Source organism: Xyrauchen texanus, chromosome 31 (genome assembly GCF_025860055.1).
Source record: "Xyrauchen texanus isolate HMW12.3.18 chromosome 31, RBS_HiC_50CHRs, whole genome shotgun sequence".
Classification (NCBI taxonomy): domain Eukaryota; kingdom Metazoa; phylum Chordata; class Actinopteri; order Cypriniformes; family Catostomidae; genus Xyrauchen; species Xyrauchen texanus.
In genome coordinates, this window is record NC_068306.1 from 19,513,001 (window position 1) to 19,532,716 (window position 19,716).

General features: G+C 42.2%; 1 protein-coding gene across 1 annotated transcript in view; it reads left to right on the top strand.

Moving 5' to 3' along the window:
* The window catches only part of LOC127625452 (A disintegrin and metalloproteinase with thrombospondin motifs 2-like), a 99,056-nt gene that overhangs the window by 66,664 nt on the left and 12,676 nt on the right, over nt 1-19,716 (top strand). Inside the window, exons 9-14 of the mRNA XM_052100752.1 lie at nt 4,370-4,502; nt 4,949-5,062; nt 6,433-6,578; nt 7,779-7,954; nt 16,563-16,696; nt 18,711-18,834. Coding sequence (XP_051956712.1) covers nt 4,370-4,502; nt 4,949-5,062; nt 6,433-6,578; nt 7,779-7,954; nt 16,563-16,696; nt 18,711-18,834 — 827 coding nt within the window. The remainder of the gene's footprint in view (nt 1-4,369; nt 4,503-4,948; nt 5,063-6,432; nt 6,579-7,778; nt 7,955-16,562; nt 16,697-18,710; nt 18,835-19,716) is intronic.

The following is a 19,716-nucleotide window of genomic DNA, read 5'->3' on the forward strand; positions in this document are numbered from 1 at the left end:
GACTATACATTTTCTTTACATAAAGACTTTTAGACCTACACCACCATTTAAAAGCAGTCTCTTCTGCTCACCAAGGCTGCATTTATTTGATCCAAAATACAGTAAAAACATTGATATTGTGAACCCTTTCTACAATTTAAAATAACAGTTTTCTTTTTCAATATACTGTAAAATTCTGAAAATGCAATTTGTGATCAAAGCTGAATTTCAGCATCATTACTGCAGTCTTCAGTGTCACATGATCCTTCAGAAATAATAATAATAATATGCTGATTTTGTAATATGGCCATATTTACATCATATTTGACACATTTACACCTGAACAGATATTTGCAAGCACAAGCTTTGTTGATGATAATGAGGCAGCATAAACACTAAACTATATTAATCTATATAAACTAGATTATATTAAAATATAATCCAAACATTCATATTATTTTATATAATATTGCATATCATATTTATATCATACAGCATACAATTTAAATACGTGCTTCAGCTGAAACAGCATTTAAATGTAACTAAAACTTGCTTATTAGGACATATTTCAAATTTCAATACTCTGAATCCTGGCTGGAAAGTCTGGAAACAGTCCCACTAGTAAAATATGTACATGTTTATATAAAATAGCATGTCAACTAATGTAAGTAAAACTAAATTACTTACTCATCTGAAATTGTATCCTTGGCTAAAGGATCAAGTCTCTCTTCAAAATGCAAACGTTCATCGGAGTCCCGCTCTTCTGAGGACAATGTTAACTCTTCGTCTCCATCCAGGAGTTTCCTTGCCTGTGTATCGTGCATTTTCCAAACGTGCAGAAAAGTGAATGAACTTTGTTTTTAAGGCACAGTCGGGGTCGTTTACCATTTGCATTGATCGCCTCAGCACATTACCGTATGAATAGCGCCCTCTGCCCGTGGGTGTGATCACATTCGGGATAATTAGCTGATCCAGGAGAAATTGTACATCGCTTTGTTTCATACAGATTACATTGCAGGAGAATATTTGTTTTAAAAGTTAATTGTTTTATTTAAAAGTAGACATTTTAAGCTTTCTTTAGACATATTTTTCATGTTTGTTTGATAAGTATTCGTGGAGTTTCAGTTCATTTTTGTGACGCGTTTCAGAAATATGCTTGCGAACACAGAGACTGCTGTAAGCACACCCCTTTTATTTTCTTTATTTTACAAAGCACAAGGTTTTGTTGTTATTGTGAGTGTACACAAATACAAGAAAGACCCTTTATAGCCTCTAATGATGTTTTACACTTATCTGTATGCCCCAAAATGGCAGAGAATTTTATGTTCTTTGAAATCCAGCAGGACGCGCTGGCGCGTCTGTCAACCCAAGGACACTTTAACAATTCAACTTGTTAAATTCTGATGCATTTTTGGGCTGTTGTCTGCAGTTTTTAAATTTAATTTAAAAGCTCACCATTCCCACACACTATGGACCAGAGGTGAGTAGAGTACTCAAAATCTTTACTCAAGTAGAAGTAAAAGTAGTTATGTTAAAAATTACTCGAGTAAGAAAGTATCCAATTAAAAGAATACTCAAGTAGTGACTCTGGCATGGCTGTGACATGGCCTGGAGCTGACTCTGGTGTGGCTGTGACGTGGGGCCAAGTCGTGACATGGGACGCTGGCATGCCGACCATGACGTGGGCCGCTGGCTCGTCAACCATGACGTGGGATGCTGGCTCATCGACCATGATGTGGGATGCTGGCTCGGCATCTGCCTCCTCCACAGTGAACGTGGAACCAATGATCTGCAGGGCGAGGTCGATATATTGAGCGAGGGTGAGGGTTCTCTTACCACCTAGCATCAGAGAAGAGATGGGCTCATAAAGTCCAAATCGAAAACAGTCCTTGAGGGTTACCTCATTAAAGTCTACCTGGCTAGCCAGATCACAAAAGTCCTCCACATAGTCCTCCAGGGAATGATTCCCCTGACATAGGCGGAGGAGCTGAATTGCTGGGTTCATTGTAGGTCAAGTATTCTATAACGAATGGCTGCTGGCATAGGCAATGACAATGAAGTGAGAACCCAAGTGCAATTTATTCAATAAACATGAAATCCAAAACCCTAACTATAAATAAGAACAAAACTAGACATAAACATGAACATGACATGACGTGACGTGACGTGACATGACGTGACAATGGCCTGACATAAAACGTGGCTTGACATAAACAGCTACACTCACATTCAATACCTGACTATGGCAAACATGAGGCTTAAATACATGACATGGGAGAACAAAACAAACAAGTTAACCAATGAACGGACAGAACTATAAACAATATAACAATACTAATAAACTAAAACCAGTGACAAACTAGAACTGATAATGAGTAAAAAGACAATAAACCAATGAACACAAGACACATGAGCATGGAGGGAAAAAGGAATCACATGACATGACATGAACAGGAACTAAACGTTTCAAAATAAAAGACATGAAATACATGAACACACATATTAAACATTACAGTGTAAAATTAAGGCATTGCGTGATGAAAGAAAGTGTTTGTTTTGCGTTCTTGCTGCTGCTGCAGTGATGAACTTGACTCGAGTGACAGAGTGAAGCTGTAGAGTTCAGCTGTTGTAAAAGTCCCATTCATAAATCTCTCAATAAATGTTGCATTTATTAACTCTTATTAAATTAAAACCAGTAATGTAACAACAGGAATGCCAGCAATTGTAACAAAGTAAAAGTAAAAGTTTTTCATTCGAAATTTACTTGAGTAAGAGTGAAAAGTACCCACCATTAAATATATTCACAAAAATAAGTAAAAATATGTACGAAAAGTTACTCAAGTATATGTAACTTATTAAATGTAGTGTGTTAATTCCCACCTCTGCTGTGAACAAAACAATTGGTCTATTTTTTTCAGAAAACCTCCCAAACTAAAAAAAGACTCTTTTATTATTAAATTATTCGTAAATAAAATTGTATGTGTTTATAATCTGATGATAAATCTTTTTGTTGTTGTTGACCCAAATTTGTTTGCATGTAATTCTGGTTCTGTTCACTCTCTCACTTTGAAAAGTATTATTTTGTTCAACTAGATGGCAGCAAGTCCTAGAATCCCCCATTTTTTCATCAAATATATTGGCCTCTGAGTGGACTAGAAGCTTAATCTAGATGTAATTAGAAAGATGAGATCCTCATCTTTGTGATGATATATAACATTTTATCAATAGTCAAAAACATATTTTAATTGATTTGTTTAGCATGCTTTTCCTGCTGGATGGCATATGTTGTTAAGATATAACATTGGATCATTCAGCTAAGCAAGCTCACAGACAAGTAAAAAATGGCTAATTTGTTAGACAACAGCCTAAGACAAAAGCAGACATTTTTAGCTATTTCGTGCATACAGCAGCAATAATCAGTGCATAAAATAGACGTATGTATTTGATGACTTACAGAAATCATATTTCATTTTGTGATTCTTTTGAAAATCTTTCAAACTGTGGTATTAGGGCAACAAAATAAACTGTACAGTCACATCTGAGAATGAGAGCTTTCATTTTAAATATGACTTGTTGATTTAAATGCCATGTGAAAGACTTTTATATTCAAATTAATATTTCTACCTCTAGGGGACTCGAATTTACAACACATATGTTTTCAGGCCTTATTTTGTGTAACATAAATGCAGTGTTACTTCTCTGAAAAGACCATAGTATAAGCTTTCAAATGATACCTCATATGGCTGACCCTGTATACGGGGAAACATTTTTTTTGCGATATAGCACTCTATGGACCTATAACTCTATATAACCTAAGGACCCCCGGCGGTTTAAATAATTTGTGGATCACAGGTCTGAAGCATTTGGAATATAATATATACATAGGCCATTGAAGTTTCTGATTTCTTGCTGTTCAAACATTTTCAGTCTGGGGCCAAATGCAGAAAAAATATAGGCGCTGCAGGCTGCATCACTGTAGTAATTTACATTTTAGCAAGAACAAGTACATGAGTAAAGTATCTAACCTGATGTCAATCCTTTAATAAATGCATCATTTATTTCAGTGGGGTGCTTCATCCTTAGAAATAAGGAGTATTCCAAACTCCTTTTGAACTCTTGTTGCCAGTAGATGAAGCTGGTGACGACACAGAATGTACTAGCAGAGATGATGCACTGTGAATAGTGGCTGCACGTGATAGCGACTTCCAGTACCCAGAATATGAATTTCATATAATTTCTCCATAGCGGGCCCAATTCTGTTCTATTTCTAAAGTCTCTCACGGCCCGCATCAGAGCAGTCGGTGGGCTGCAGATGGCCTGCAGGCCGGACTTTGGACACCCCTTCTATAAATTGATTACAAAAGTAAAAATAGTTGTCTTTTTCATGCAGTACATATGACTGTCTCCGTGATGACCCCTTTGATCATGAGTGGCCAACTCTGCCCCAGCTGCCTGGTCTCCACTACTCTATGAACGAACAGTGCCGCTTTGACTTTGGCATGGGCTACATGATGTGCACAGCGGTAAGTGAAAGAGAGAGTCAAAATGTATCTTTAAAATCTTTAAAAAATATATATATTAAAAAGAGTACAATTTGCACACACACACACACAAACTAAGTCTTACAGATACATTAAAAAGTTCAGGCTTTATTAATTGTAGAAGTTTAATGCTTAGGGTTATAGGTTTAGAAAAGTCCTAACCAGAATGTTTGTGACAAATTAATACAGTGCTACCTTGCAAGCACTGTAATACTGTTAAAATAGGTGCAAGCATAGACTTCAGTATTAAGAAATACATTCAGTAAGAGAAATGTCCAAAAACTATAAAAACACAATCAGAGTGAAAACTTGGCACCTGCTATTCTCCAATGTATCATACGTCCATCTTGTTATCAATGCTGGTTTGCTTAGGCTGGTAAGCTTTCAAAGGCTGCATGTATGAATGCGAGCATGACTGTTTCTTTTAGTACAGCACCTATGACCCATGCAAGCAGCTGTGGTGCAGCCACCCCGAAAACCCTTTCTTCTGCAAGACCAAGAAGGGCCCTCCCATCGATGGGACCAAATGTGCAACAGGGAAGGTTGGAATTGTAGAACTTCTATTCTGCTATTTACATATATATATACACTGACCTAAAGGATTATTAGGAACACATACTAATACTGTGTTTGACCCCCTTTCGCCTTCAGAACTGCCTTAATTCTACGTGGCATTGATTCAACAAGGTGCTGAAAGCATTCTTTAGCAATGTTGGCCCATATTGATAGGATAGCATCTTGCAGTTGATGGAGATTTGTGGGATGCACATCCAGGGCACGAAGCTCCCGTTCCACCACATCCCAGAGATGCTCTATTGGGTTGAGATCTGGTGACTGTGGGGGCCATTTTAGTACAGTGAACTCATTGTCATGTTCAAGAAACCAATTTGAAATGATTCGAGCTTTGTGACATGGTGCATTATCCTGCTGGAAGTAGCCATCAGAGGATGGGTACATGGTGGCCATAAAGGGATGGACATGGTCAGAAACAATGCTCAGGTAGGCCGTGGCATTTAAACGATGCCCAATTGGCACTAAGGGGCCTAAAGTGTGCCAAGAAAACATCCCCCACACCATTACACCACCAGCCTGCACAGTGGTAACAAGGCATGATGGATCCATGTTCTCATTCTGTTTACGCCAAATTCTGACTCTGAATGTCTCAACAGAAATCGAGACTCATCAGACCAGGCAACATTTTTCCAGTCTTCAACTGTCCAATTTTGGTGAGCTCTTGCAAATTGTAGCCTCTTTTTCCTATTTGTAGTGGAGATGAGTGGTACCCGATGGGGTCTTCAGCTGTTGTAGCCCATCCGCCTCAAGGTTGTGCGTGTTGTGGCTTCACAGATGCTTTGCTGCATACCTCGGTTGTAACGAGTGGTTATTTCAGGCAAAGTTGCTCTTCTATCAGCTTGAATCAGTCGGCCCATTCTCCTCTGACCTCTAGCATCAACAAGGCATTTTCGCCCACAGGACTGCCGCATACTGGATGTTTTTCCCTTTTCACACCATTCTTTGTAAACCCTAGAAATGGTTGTGCGTGAAAATCCCAGTAACTGAGCAGATTGTGAAATACTCAAACCGGCCCGTCTGGCACCAACAACCATGCCACGCTCAAAATTGCTTAAATCACCTTTCTTTCCCATTCTGACATTCAGTTTGGAGTTCAGGAGATTGTCTTGACCAGGACCACACCCCTAAATGCATTGAAGCAACTGCCATGTGATTGGTTGATTAGATAATTGCATTAATGAGAAATTGAACAGGTGTTCCTAATAATCCTTTAGGTGAGTGTATATATATATATATATATATATATATATATATATATATATATATAGTATATTTGGAGGAAATAACGCAGGAAATAACACTTTTTATCTCTTACTATGTCTTCTCTCTATCTCTCCAGCACTGTTTTAAGGGTCACTGTATCAATTTAACACCAGACATGCTCAGGCAGGATGGACACTGGGGTCAGTGGACCAAGTTTGGTTCCTGTTCTCGCAGCTGTGGCACCGGAGTACGATTCCGCACTCGCGAGTGTAACAACCCAATGTGAGTGTCTGCAACAGTTTTGCTTCAGGTCCCAGATTTTACATTGGACATAAAGTGATGACTCAACATGTACCAAAACTGTTTAGATTACAAGAGGAACAAAAAAAATCTGCAAAATCATAAAATGCATATAGGCCCAATAATATGCAGAATTATATGCACTTCATAGCTGGAACTGGAAAAGTGATCATTTTGATTTCTAAATGTCACTTGAATTTTGCTGGTTTCATGATCTTGGCAGCCAATAATTCCATCCAAAACATATTGTGGACTGAACAAGTTTATACTAATGCAACTGTATTTAATGTAGTCTGCACTGTAAACCTGAATAAGTTAGCAGAACTCAACAAATTTGAGGTAATCAGTTACATTACACTTTTAAAGTTAATAAATTCCAAATTTAAGTAAGTGGAACTGTCAGGTTTTGATTGTGTATTACTTATGCATGCTAATTGCTCTTAACATGAAAAATGTATTAAGGTAACTCATACATTTTGATGTCACTTAACTTTAAATTTTGAGTAAACCACCAGATTGTTTGGTTTTTGCACTCCGCAATCACTTTATTTACCTAAGTTAAGTCTCACTAGTGACTTGATTAATAATGGATAAAGCAGTACGTAAGATACACACTTGGTATCGATCCTCAACCCAAGCTCAAGCTCCGCTCTTCACCATAATGGTAACAAAACTGCAACATGCTGTGAACAAGAAATCCCCTGCCCAATCTGAGTTCACCAAACAAACAAAAATGTAAGTTCATTAAACTCAAAACAATAAAAAAGTCAGGTTACTTAAAATGTGTCAGTTTCGTGAACTCAAAGACAGACAATGTTCTAAATACTCATCAAGATTAATTTATTTCAACTAATTTGAATGGTAAAATTTTTCTCAACTCAATACAATTAATTACTTTGAGCGGTTTACAGTGTGGGTTGTATTTTTGTTGTTACCTTTTACGTCCAGTCCTGTCTAATAAGGCTAGATTCTACCAAGTGACCGATTAATTTATGACCATATTAATTGCAGTTCTGCAATTTCCCCTCTGTTTTACATAACCTTATGAGAACAGAGATGCAATCCCTTTTTGGTTATCGACCTACAAGTTGAGAGCTACTGTCTTACACTAACTCAATAAGATGGGAAGCATCCTTTGCATTTCTCCTCTGTTGGCTTGAGCAAACCCTATTTATGTTGTAGACCGGCCAATGGGGGGCGCACTTGTTATGGAAACAACTATGAGTTCCAACTTTGTAACATGGAGAAGTGTGCCAAGACCCTGGCTGACTTCAGAGAAGAGCAGTGCAAGATGTGGAACCCCCATTTTGAGCACGAGGGCACCAAACACCATTGGCTGCCCTACGAACATCCTGAACGTGAGTAATAATAACCTGGTGAGAAGCCATGGATGTTTTTTTTGTACTTTTAAAGCTGTTTATTACACTCTTATTATCTTAGAATAACATGGCCTACTAATCAGCAATAGATATGAGTGGTTTTACTTTTCCCAAATACATTTTCCACTTACACTGAATCTCATTTTATGGTGGTGAAAGAGATGTTTGTCTGTAGCTGGCACACTCGCAGCAGAGACGGGTAAATACATTTTATTACCTCCTGATGTCAGTCATGTGTCTTGGACTATTTTCATTCTTTTTCATGTTGAAGGAATGTGCTTTTTAAAATGTAATCCACAAGCAACTTTTTCAGGCTTTAAATTTTCAATTGCATATGTAACCGGTCTACTCGTAACCGCTGTTACCCGTTCTGCGTTGTGTATGAAAAAGAGGTCGGACAACTGCCGCTTCTGATAAACCAAAGGAGGTTTATTGGTCTGTTTCACTCTTTCCTCAGCTTGCATGGGGTGAACTGTGTAAAACATCAAAAGTTCAGTACATCTTCAGGATGTAAACACATCGTTTATACCTCCTCTCCCCAGCGTGCATAAAGTGAACTCCAAGATAGTATATATATATATATATATATATATATATATATAAATGTTCACATATATACACACACACTATATATGTATCCATAAGTATCATCAACAATCAATATGAATGAATAACATGTATAACAATTAAGAAAATACACGTTCATATTAATTAATAATTAATTGAGTTATCACATGCTATCACACACTGTGATCTCTACAGACAGCATGAACACATTTCAATAAATCATCCATTGAGAAAATATATCAAAATACATTTACATGAATGGATAGGATTAAAGAGAAATACCTGTGTAAAACATCAAAAGTTCAGTACATCTTCAGGATGTAAACGCATCGTTTATACCTCCTGCATGATATAAAACTCATTAGCTGGTCTGCAATTATTCAAGGTGCACCAACTCGTGTTACATGGCCCACTGAACCAAATATAAAACTAATATTCAAGTGTAATATAACCCCTTTTACAACACTTGTTGTAATAACAAACTTATTTTAATACTAGAGATGCACCGATCGACCGGCCAGGGACCGATTCATCTTTCCGATTCCAAGACGGTCCGTTTTGTTGACAGCGGCGCAGGCAATAACTTCACAGCCGCACGTAAACATGTCATTGGCGTGGAAGATCTTCACTGTGAGTGAAGAATATATAAAGTTCGAAATGTGTAATAATTGTAAGGCCAAAGTAAACCATGGGTGAACCACCACAATAACTTACGGAACAACAAACCTAATTAGACATTTATAACACCATCACCCAGCTGAAAATGCCCATTTTAAAAAAGAAGCTAAAAAGTGAAAGCGGCTAAAGCTAGCCAGAGCTCAGAGCCAGCCACAAGTCTGCAGCCTCTCCTATCATTCCTTGGAATGAACAGCGAAAAAACCAAAGCAATTACGAGGAAAACTATGGAATTCATGGCCCTGGATGACCAGCTGTTCTCCATAGGACGGAGGGTTCAGAAATCTGATACATTTCCTCGATACAGAGTAGGTGGTTATTTTCCGACGTTGCGTTGCCCGAGTTGTTTAATCTCGTGTCATGTCACACACGCAACATTTGGGTACACAAATCCGGGAGAGGGGAAGTGGGGTGCTGGATGGCAGAGGCAGGCTAAATACTATAGAAATTGTGCCATTGTGATTTAATGTGCTGAGTAACGTAATTTTTCCCACCGTGTCCGATATTATAATCAGTGCGACACACATTGCAAAAGGCGTGGGCATTGTCGATATGGCTTCGGGATATGAAATTAAATTCTTCCATCCAGCTGTTGTTAAATGTACGTGTATATTTTGTGTTTTTCACCAGAGCACCAGCTGAGTCTTCATCCCCCATCTACCAGTGATGCTTGATTTAACATCCCGCGTCTACTGCCTGCGCAGATATCAACAGCCCAAATGGGTTTTGGTTGCCAGGTTGAGGTCATAAACCTAAATAATTGTTTTGATAGATGAGTAATAAAGAGGTCCATTTATAAAAATATGGAAAATGACATTGGTTATATAAAGCAACTCATTTGCAGTTAATTGTTATTTCTACCTCTTTCCAGTCACAGAGCATTTTATTTTGACAGTTGTTTAAGTGAGAGAAGATCCTGTAACTTAGTGCAGTTTGGGGGAAATTGTAATGTTTAATAATTTATTTTATTATGAAAATAAAATGTTGCATTGAAGAAAGGTAGATTTTGTTTATATATGCTGTCAATAATAGTTCTTAGAAAGAAAATCGAAAAAAATCGTTATCGGCAGGTCACACTTCGGAATCGGAATCGGCCAAGAAAATTGCAATCGGTGCATCTCTATTTAATACTTCAACGAACTGTAACAACCTTTTATATGAAGAGACGGGAAAAATGCTTACCTCTCCCCAGCGTGCATAAAGTGAACTGGCGAGAGAAGCACGCAGATCCAAAAATGCCGTCTACCAGCACCGAGACAAAACAAAAGTCCCCAAAACAGTTCTTTGTCAAAATAACAAGATTGCATAAAAAAAAAGAAAATTATCTCCAAAATATCAGAGGGATTTTAGTGAACCGAATTATTCATATTATGAATATTACAACCCCGTTACACATACATAGTTCTCCTTCTGTCGCTCTCTCCACGTTGTGTCAGAGAAGCGACACTAGGGGTCTCTCTTGAGCACCGATATTCACCTCTGGACTATGAAAAAAGGCCAATGAGAGTTGGCAACCAGTATTTGCATGTCCGCCCCGGACATACGGGTATTTAAGCGGCGCAAATACGGGAGTTCATTCAGAAAATTTCTTCGAGCCGATGGTGCGTGCATGCAGTTACAAACCAAGTTCCTGTTTAATCCTCTGGCGCTCTGCATGCTGTTGGATCTGGCGGCGCACAACAGCGGCTTTCTCATTCGTGCGCGGCTGTGCATTCTTGCCCTGGACGCCGACAGCGCAGACAACTCGAAAGAGTTATTCTAAAAGAGTGAATTTTGCTCTAAAAAGAGCAAAACACAGCGGCGTTGAACGTCCTTCTCAGGACGCGTCTTTTTAAAGATGATTTTCCGCCTCTGTGTAGTTTCTGGATGCGTTGATTCTCCCCACCTCTGACGGCCATAAAAACTGCCTTGCATTCCTGGGTTGCGATCACACACAGGCAGCGTTTTTATGAATAGTCTATGTTTTCAGTACGAGAACATAGGCTTTTTCTTGTAGTGGGAAAAAGCCACTTCAGCCGCCCCCACGCCTCGCCTCCTTCCTACGGGATTGAGGCAGGCGCCGCGGGCGATGGAGAACGATCTGGGGAGAATAACGGGACGCTTTCGCCGGGTAAATCCCCTCGAAAACCTCCCGCCTCCCTGGCACGCTTGCCTGCTTCCCCCGAGCTCGGGATTAGTGCGGTCCGCTTAACAGCCTACCGCCGGTCCCTCGAGCTCCCCGGCATTGGATGATGACATCACCGCTGCATCGGAGAGCGTAACAGCGGCGCCGAATGCGGATAACTTCGCCTGGGCCGCCACCTTCGGTCTCCGCCCAGTCTGAGCCTGGCGCTAAGAAGGTCCGCTATGCTTCCCGGGCTTAATTGGTTCCGCGGGCATGTCGCCGCTCACAGCCGCGCCCACCCCAGATTCCTTCCCGGATGTGCATGACCGAGCTGAGCAAGCCCAGCGTCCTCGCTCCTACCGCTCTCGCTACCCTCGGTGCTAGAACGGTCCCAGACCGCTCCCCCCTGCACGCCATGGCCCCCTCCTGCAAGTCCACCGGGCCAGGGCACTTCAAATCTGCACTTGGGTAGTCCTGTTCTTGACGTGCTGCAGGAACTGCACTCAAACAGGCGATGGCCACTCCGTGGTCCAGAAGCGCCAGCGATGGACAGGCAGTGCGGGAGGCAGACAAAGCACGCTTTCTCAAGCGCCCCGTCTCCCAGCTCCGTCCATTCGGCGACACCACTTGACGACTTCACCCAGCAGTCCTCAGTGGTGAAGAAACAGACCAAGGCTATTTTCAAGCAAAAAAGCATCCTGCCCTGCCGCAAACCTGCCGCCAGTGGCCATGCCCTGTCTGCTCGCCGAGGGCGTCCTCCTGCAGCTTTCAAGAAAGAAAGAAAGTGGTGCTCCGCCTCAACTAACAAGTGAGTGGGCCCAGCTCTCAGCCCCAGCGTTGAGCTCCCCGCAGATGTTGGATGCCCATCGTCTCACGGACCCCCTTGAGGACCCAGAAGGCTCCCAGGCGCTCCTGAGATGACAGACCCAGAGACCGAGACGTTAGCTCCGGAGCTGGTAAGACCACTCCGTTCCCCGGTGGAGGGCCGGACGGAGAATTTTTTGTTAAATTCTTTACACTCTATAGAGCTATTTCCTTGTTGTCTCTGGGGTCACCTGGCCCGCAAATGCCATTCTCACGGCATTCTGCTTTCAGGCCTCAACAGTCCCGGCTCCATGGATGCAGTGTCCCCGCCTCCAGCCCCACGACTGTTCCCCGGCTGGCCGGTTCAGACGAGTCCAGAGGACGCCAACATCAGACCTCCTCCTCAGTCACGAACCCGCCCCCCGCCAGGTGCACGGAGCAAGGTAAGTGCTTTGAGTTTATTCTCAGCACCAGAGCCTCGGGACGCCACGTTGCCTCCCGACGCCGCGTTACCTGTTCCGCACCGCTGCGAAGCCCCGCCGGGTACGTCCAAAAAACCCGTCCCCTTGGTGCCCCTAGCACGGAGTTTAGAGGCGTGGCTTTCACTGCCCAACCCGTCACGCTGGCTGCACCGGACCATTCGACTCGGTTACGCATTTTTCCGCAGTACACGGCCAACATGCCCACTCCCTGCGCGAAGAAATCGCCTCCCGTCTATTAAAGGACGCGATAGAGCCTGTCCCTCCAACCAAAACGAAGAAGGGTTTCTACAGCCCTTACTTCGTTGTACCCAAGAAAGGCGGCGGCTTACGACCGATCTTGGACCTGCGAGTTTTCAATCGGACCTTGTCCAAACTCCTGATCAAAATGCTCACCCAGAAACAAATTCTGTCTGGCGTCCGGCATCTAGATTGGTTCGCAGCGGTAGACCTGAAGGACGCGTACTTCCACGTCTCAATTCGCCCTCGACATCGCCCCTTCCTAAGGTTCGCGTTCGACGGCCAGGCGTATCAGTACAAAGTCCTCCACTTCGGCCTGTCTCTGTCCCCTCGCATCTTCACGAAAGTCGCAGAGGCAGCTCTTGCCCCGCTCCGAGAAGCCGGCATACGCATACTCAATTACCTCGACGACTGGCTCATACTGGCCCACTCCCGAGAGTTACTATGCGCACACAGAGACCAGGTGCTCAGCCACCTCAGCCGTTTGGGGTTTCAGGTCAACTGGGAAAAGAGCAAGCTCTCCCCGGGTCAGAGCATCTCTTTTCTCGGTCTGGAGTTAGACTCAGTCCCAATGACAGCATGTCTCTCCAAAGAGCGTGCTCAGTCAGTGCTGAAATGCCTCGCTTCCTTCAAGCCAGGCGCCATGGTCCCGCTAAAATGTTTCCAACAGCTCCTGGGGCATATGGCATCCTCTGCGGCGGCCGCGCCGCTGGGGTTGATGCATATGAGACCACTTCAGCACTGACTCCGGACTCGAGTCCCAAGACGAGCATGGCGCCGCGGCACGCACAACATAAAAGTTACATCTGCCTGCCGCCAAACCTTCAAACCCTGGACAGACCTCTGCTTCCGAGGCCCGCTGCGCTGGTACATCAACTGCCTAGAGCTGCTGGCTGTTTTTCTGGCCCTGCAGAAGTTTCTCCCGTTAATTGAACAAACACGTCCTAGTCAGGACAGACAGCACCATGGTCGTAGCCTACATAAACCGCCAAGGCGGAGTACACTCCCTCCACATGTCACAGCTCACCCGTCGTCTCCTCCTTTGGAGTCAGCAGCGACTGGAGTCACTGCGCGCCACTCACATCCCCGGCAACCTCAATGTGATAGCGGACGCGCTGTCAAGACAAAGCTTGCCTGGCGGAGAGTGGAGGCTCCACCCCCCAGTCAGTCCAGCTGATTTGGGACCGGTTCGGCAAGGCTCAGGTAGACCTGTTTGCCTCCCAAGAAACCTCCCACTGCCCGCTCTGGTATGCCCGGACAGAGGCTCCCCTTGGGGCAGATGCGTTGGCACACAGCTGGCCTGCGGGGCTACACAAGTACGCATTCCCCCAGTGAGCCTTCTTGCACAGGTGCTATGCAAGGTCAGGGAGGACGAGGAGCAAGTCATTCTGGTAGCCCCTTACTGGCCTACCCGGACTTGGTTTTCGGACCTCACGCTCCTCACGACAGCCCCTCCCTGGCAAAATCCCCTGAGGAAGGACCTTCTTTCTCAGGGACGGGGCACGCTCTGGCACCAGCACCCAGACCTCTGGAACCTCTACGTCTGGCCCTTGGACGGAATGCGGAAGATCTAGCCGGCCTACCACCGACCGTCATGGATACAATCAATCAAGCCAGAGCCCCCTCTACCAGGCATCTCTACGCTCTAAAGTGGCGTCTGTTCGCGGACTGGTGTTCTTCCCAAGCCGAAGACCCGCAGAAGTGCGCAGTTAGGTCAGTGCTCGTGTTTCTTCAGGAGAGGCTGGAGAGGAGGCTGTCCCCCTCCACCCTCAAGGTGTATGTCACGCTATCGCGACCCACCACGACACGATAGACGGCAAGTCTCTTGGTAAGCACGACTTAATCGTCAGGTTCCTAAAAGGTGTCCGGAGGATAACTCCCTCCCGGCCTAACCTGTTCCCCTCCTGGGATCTCTCGGTCGTCCTTACGGGACTCCAGAGAACCCCCTTCGAGCCGCTTGACTCAGCTGGACTCAGGGCCCTCTCTCTCAAGACTGCCCTGCTGATCGCGCTCGCTTCCATCAAGAGGGTCGGGGACCTGCATGCGTTCTCTATTAGCGACGCTTGCCTGGAGTTCGGTCCGGCAGATACTCTCGTGATCCTAAGACCGTGACCGGGCTATGTGCCCAAGGTTCCTACCACCCCCTTCAGGGATTCCGTGTTTCCCTTAGGCAGTCATGGCTGCCTCGGCTGCCGTGCTGTATGTTCCCCCCTCTATGAGGCTGGATCCACCACCGCACCGACTTTTCCACATAGGCCCTAAGCAGGCCTCTGATGGTTTTGCCACTTAAACTTGCCTCCCCTCTCGGGTAGGCGTGGCCTCCGCAGGGTCTTCTCCGCCCTAAATAAGGGCTAAGACCCCCTTCCCTCAATGTGTGTAAGGGCCCCGGCCTTAGTTGCTCTATGCGAGAAACATAGAGAGAAAAGAGGCCCGGCCAGGCATTACGTATCTAACCTCCATTCCCTGATGGAGGGAACGAGACATTGTGTCTCCCCTGCCACGTCGCTGAGCCGAGCCACTGTTGTGGCCGGACCATTTCCGGCTCCTCAGAAAAATACTGAATGAACTCCCGTATTTGCGCCGCTTAAATACCCGTATGTCCGGGGGCGGGACATGCAAATACTGGTTGCCAACTCTCATTGGCCTTTTTTCATAGTCCAGAGGTGAATATCGGCGCTCAAGAGAGACCCCTAGTGTCTCTTCTCTGACACAACGTCTCCTTCCCTCCATCAGGGAACGGAGGTTACATACGTAACCTAGATAATATGCTATATGTAAAACGGTTTGTTTTTTGAATTCTGGTTGCTTTATGATGTTGCCTCAATTCTGTATTTTGTGAAACCACAAACAGATTTTGATAGTGTGCTATAAATCTTAAGTTACATGACATGAGCTGTGGCAATGAGGATGGAAGCTAAATTCCTTTAGAGAAAGAGAGCAAAACAGCTGTCTGGAAAAAAGAATCTATTAGCCATGATTTCTGTGTTCTACAGGATAATAGTTTAATTACAGATGGCTTTATATGGTAACATTTACATTAAGATTTTAGAAAGACTAACAGGGTCGCATCGCAACTCAGTTGAAGAGCTGCTTGGAAACACTTCACTGAGTTGTTCTTAGGAAGGAGACCAAGCACTGGACAGCAAAGGTTGGAAGAAAGACACATGGAAATGTGATTAAGCAGCAATGGCATCTCCAGTTATCCACTGAGGCTAGATTACTCTTACATTAGAGGGAATGCAGTTAGCCAGCTAATAACTGTTCCAGCCTTACCCTTGACCATTGAGAGGAGTAAACAGTCTTGTTTTCAGTATTCATGCAGAATAAATCTCTGGGAAGACTTGACAGTAATGTTCTAAATGTTAAGATTAGTCAATGTAATATGAATAATGAAATAACAATGAGCAGCAACACCACAGCTCCAAAGCAGGGTTACCAAAGACACTAAACCAGAAACTGTAAAAATAAACTGAAGAGACAAAAATATTTCCCAATCATATATAATGTATATGATATTGTATTGTAAATGGTAGTTTTAAAAAATATACATATATATATATATATATATATATATATATATATATATATATATATATATATATATATATATATATATATATATCCTCAAACAGCAAACAAACTATCAGCAATTTTGAATCAGAGAATGCCACACAAGGCAGTCTCCACTCAAGTGCTGTCTGTGGTCTATTTTGGACAGCTGAGGAGAGATGTCAGCTCTACTGCCAGTCTAAGGAGACTGGAGACGTCGTGTCCATGAAGAGAATGGTGCATGACGGCACACGGTGCTCCTACAAAGACCCTTACAGCTTGTGTGTGCGAGGGGAGTGTGAGGTAAAGGTTATTCAAACATGCACACACACAAAAACCACAGAGGTTTATCCTCTAAAATGCCATAGAATTAATAATGTCAGGCCTAATCAGAGAAGCCTCAGTCTGCTCTGTGTCTGTGTATGTATTATCATGAGCTCTTTCCACTCCTGTTTGCCTGGTGTTTATTCGATTCAATGTGGCACTGTCTTGCATGATCTGTTTAGCTTTCTTTAATTTGTTTCTGTGTTGTTATTAGTGGAATATATAGTAGGGCATGAATGTCCCCATGTCAGAGTGGGTAGGGCAGATTGATGATGTACTGTATATGCTATGTTTTGCTATTGAATTAAAAGATGAAGTGCTTTATAATCTGAGAGGGATATAAATGTCTATAGGACAGGATTTATTTGTATTGACGTTAAAAGAAAGACAGGATCTGGGAATGTTTCCATGCAGTTATATGCTCAAGAAGGTGGTTGCATGTAAATAAGCAGCACTAACTCAGTCTTGTATTATTCTTGAATTATCTGATTGTCTGCTGCTTTTATTGATTTTATTTACAGATCTGGGAAAACATTCTTTCCAGCTTGTCTCTAAGAGCGTTATAGAGATAGTTCACCCAAAAGTGAAAATTCTCTCATCGTTTACTCACCCTCATGCCATCCAAGATGTGTGTGACTTTCTTTTTTAAAAGAATATCTCAGCTCTGTAGGTCCATACAATAGTGAATGGTGGCCAAAGCATTGAAGCTCAAAAAAACAAAGGCACATAAATTGTTTTTTGTTTTTTGCTGGTTTGATGTTTTCGTGCATATAGCAACCTAATGGGCAGAGAGGAGAATATAATAAATATTGTCTGTTTCTTACCCACATCTATCATATATTGACTCACTGACATGCAACCTTTCCCACCAGACATTTTTGCATCAGTTTCAGTGTGCATACCTTCCCACATGGCTCAACCGGCAGCGCATTGCGTCAGCAGCATGAGACACATGGATTTGTATCCATGTTGAAACCAGTGACGAGCGTGTTTTTGATGTTGCGTATTTCCCTCTAAGGTTTTATTTTTACTCCACTAATGGTTAGGTTTAGTTTTGGGTTTGGTTGGGGGGTAGAGTTCATAAAATATGCATTCCTCTTCACTATGTTACATTCTGTACAGCTGAAAAGAACTTACTTCACAACTATCTTTTGCCGCCCTCTCCTGGACATAAATGGAGATCACACTTGTCTATATGCCCTACAGTACTTCCTGCTTTGGCCACTGGGGGCAGTGTTTTCCATTTCGGTAAGCATATACCGATTTTTGCCAAAGAAAAGTCGACCACTTTTTTCTGATTTCACTGTGAGATCAGGCTGTGATTTTATGCTGCCTTTATGTTCTTTTTGGACCTTCAAAGTTCTGGCCACTATCCACTTGCATTGTATGGACCAATCAGAGCTGAGATATTCTTCTAAAAATCTTTGTTTGTGTTCAGCAGAAGTAAGAAAGTCATACACATTTCGGATGAAATGAGGGTTAATGATGAGAGAATTTTCCCTTTTGGGTGAACTATTCCTTTAAGAAAAGTTTAGAGCTATCAAGGATTCATTGATGTAGGTGTTACTTTAATGTGTTGCATTAATTACATGTCTTAGTAAAACAGCAATTAAAACATGAACCTGTAATTTAAACCTAAAAAAATACCAGGAAAAAATGATAAAAACATTTTGTTGTTTTTTTTATTTTTTAATTTAAGCCCCTCTATCATAAAGTGATGTGATGTGAGTTTAAAGTATTAGAGAAAAAGTTAATCTTGATTAGATTAGTTGCAAAAGTAGATAAAAATTAGTTGCAAAGGTAGATAATCCTTTATTTATTCCAGGTTAAAGGTTCCAGGTTAATCCTTATTGTTGCATTTACAACTAGCTTCCTTCATGATGAGTAAACTGTGACAGATTTTTTGGATGAACTAACCCGTTGAGATGGACCTACATCTTAATGATATTCTTAAGGGCTATTCTTGGTTCTGTTAACTCTGCTCTCTGCACAGAAAGTGGGCTGTGACAATGTGATCGCCTCAGAGCTCGAGGACGATAAGTGTGGGGCGTGTGGAGGAGACAACTCCACCTGCAAGATTGTTAAAGGCAACTTTACCCGCAGCACAAGGAAACCAGGTAAGCTTCTCTACCTGGATACACATGGCATAATCAAGTTTCTCTACAGTCTTAAACTACTTTACATTCATTTCGCAATAAACATTATTTATAACAAATTACTATAAATCAATAGTTTTAACTGGATTCGTTTTAATCAGTACTTGATTACATCATTTGCAATGATTTATGAGATGAGTAGGACATCTTAAGAAACTCAAATAGTGATGCTTTACTTTAGAGAGCTAGTTGTGAGTAACACATGATTTTTTACACCCTTCGTTTACTACACTAAAAAAGGTGTAACCTGCAGTTGTTACCCAACTTTCAATGGTGTAACCTCATTTGTCGGGTCGATTTAGTCAAGTTGCGTTTTTTAATTACATTCAGATGTTACCATATGAAGCTCATATTTTAGGTTACCTGACAAAACAATTTACAGTGTATATATTGAATATTACTGTAACACTTTATATTAAGGGTGCATAATAATGCACTAGTTAAGAATGAATAAGGCAGTAATTATTAATTAACTGAATAGACAATCTAAGCCATCATTTACAACTTATTAAATATCATATTTCTGTATAGAAAGTCTTGTAGTTTATGCTCTATTTCTGAGACCCATCCAAGGATGTTTTTTTATTATTATTATATATAATAAATACATTATGTTCATGAAATCAAGTTGATTTAGCATCAACTTGACTATATTATGTTTTATATATATATATATATATATATTTTACTACCTACTGTATTTTACTACTACTGTATGTGATATGTTCAAACTATGTTCATGTTATAATACTTTTTTAAATTATATAAAAAAAAAGTTGCTTCAGAAAATGTGCTTTTCATATCTCATTTTGTTTTTGGACACTAACGGTTAGGTTTAGGTGT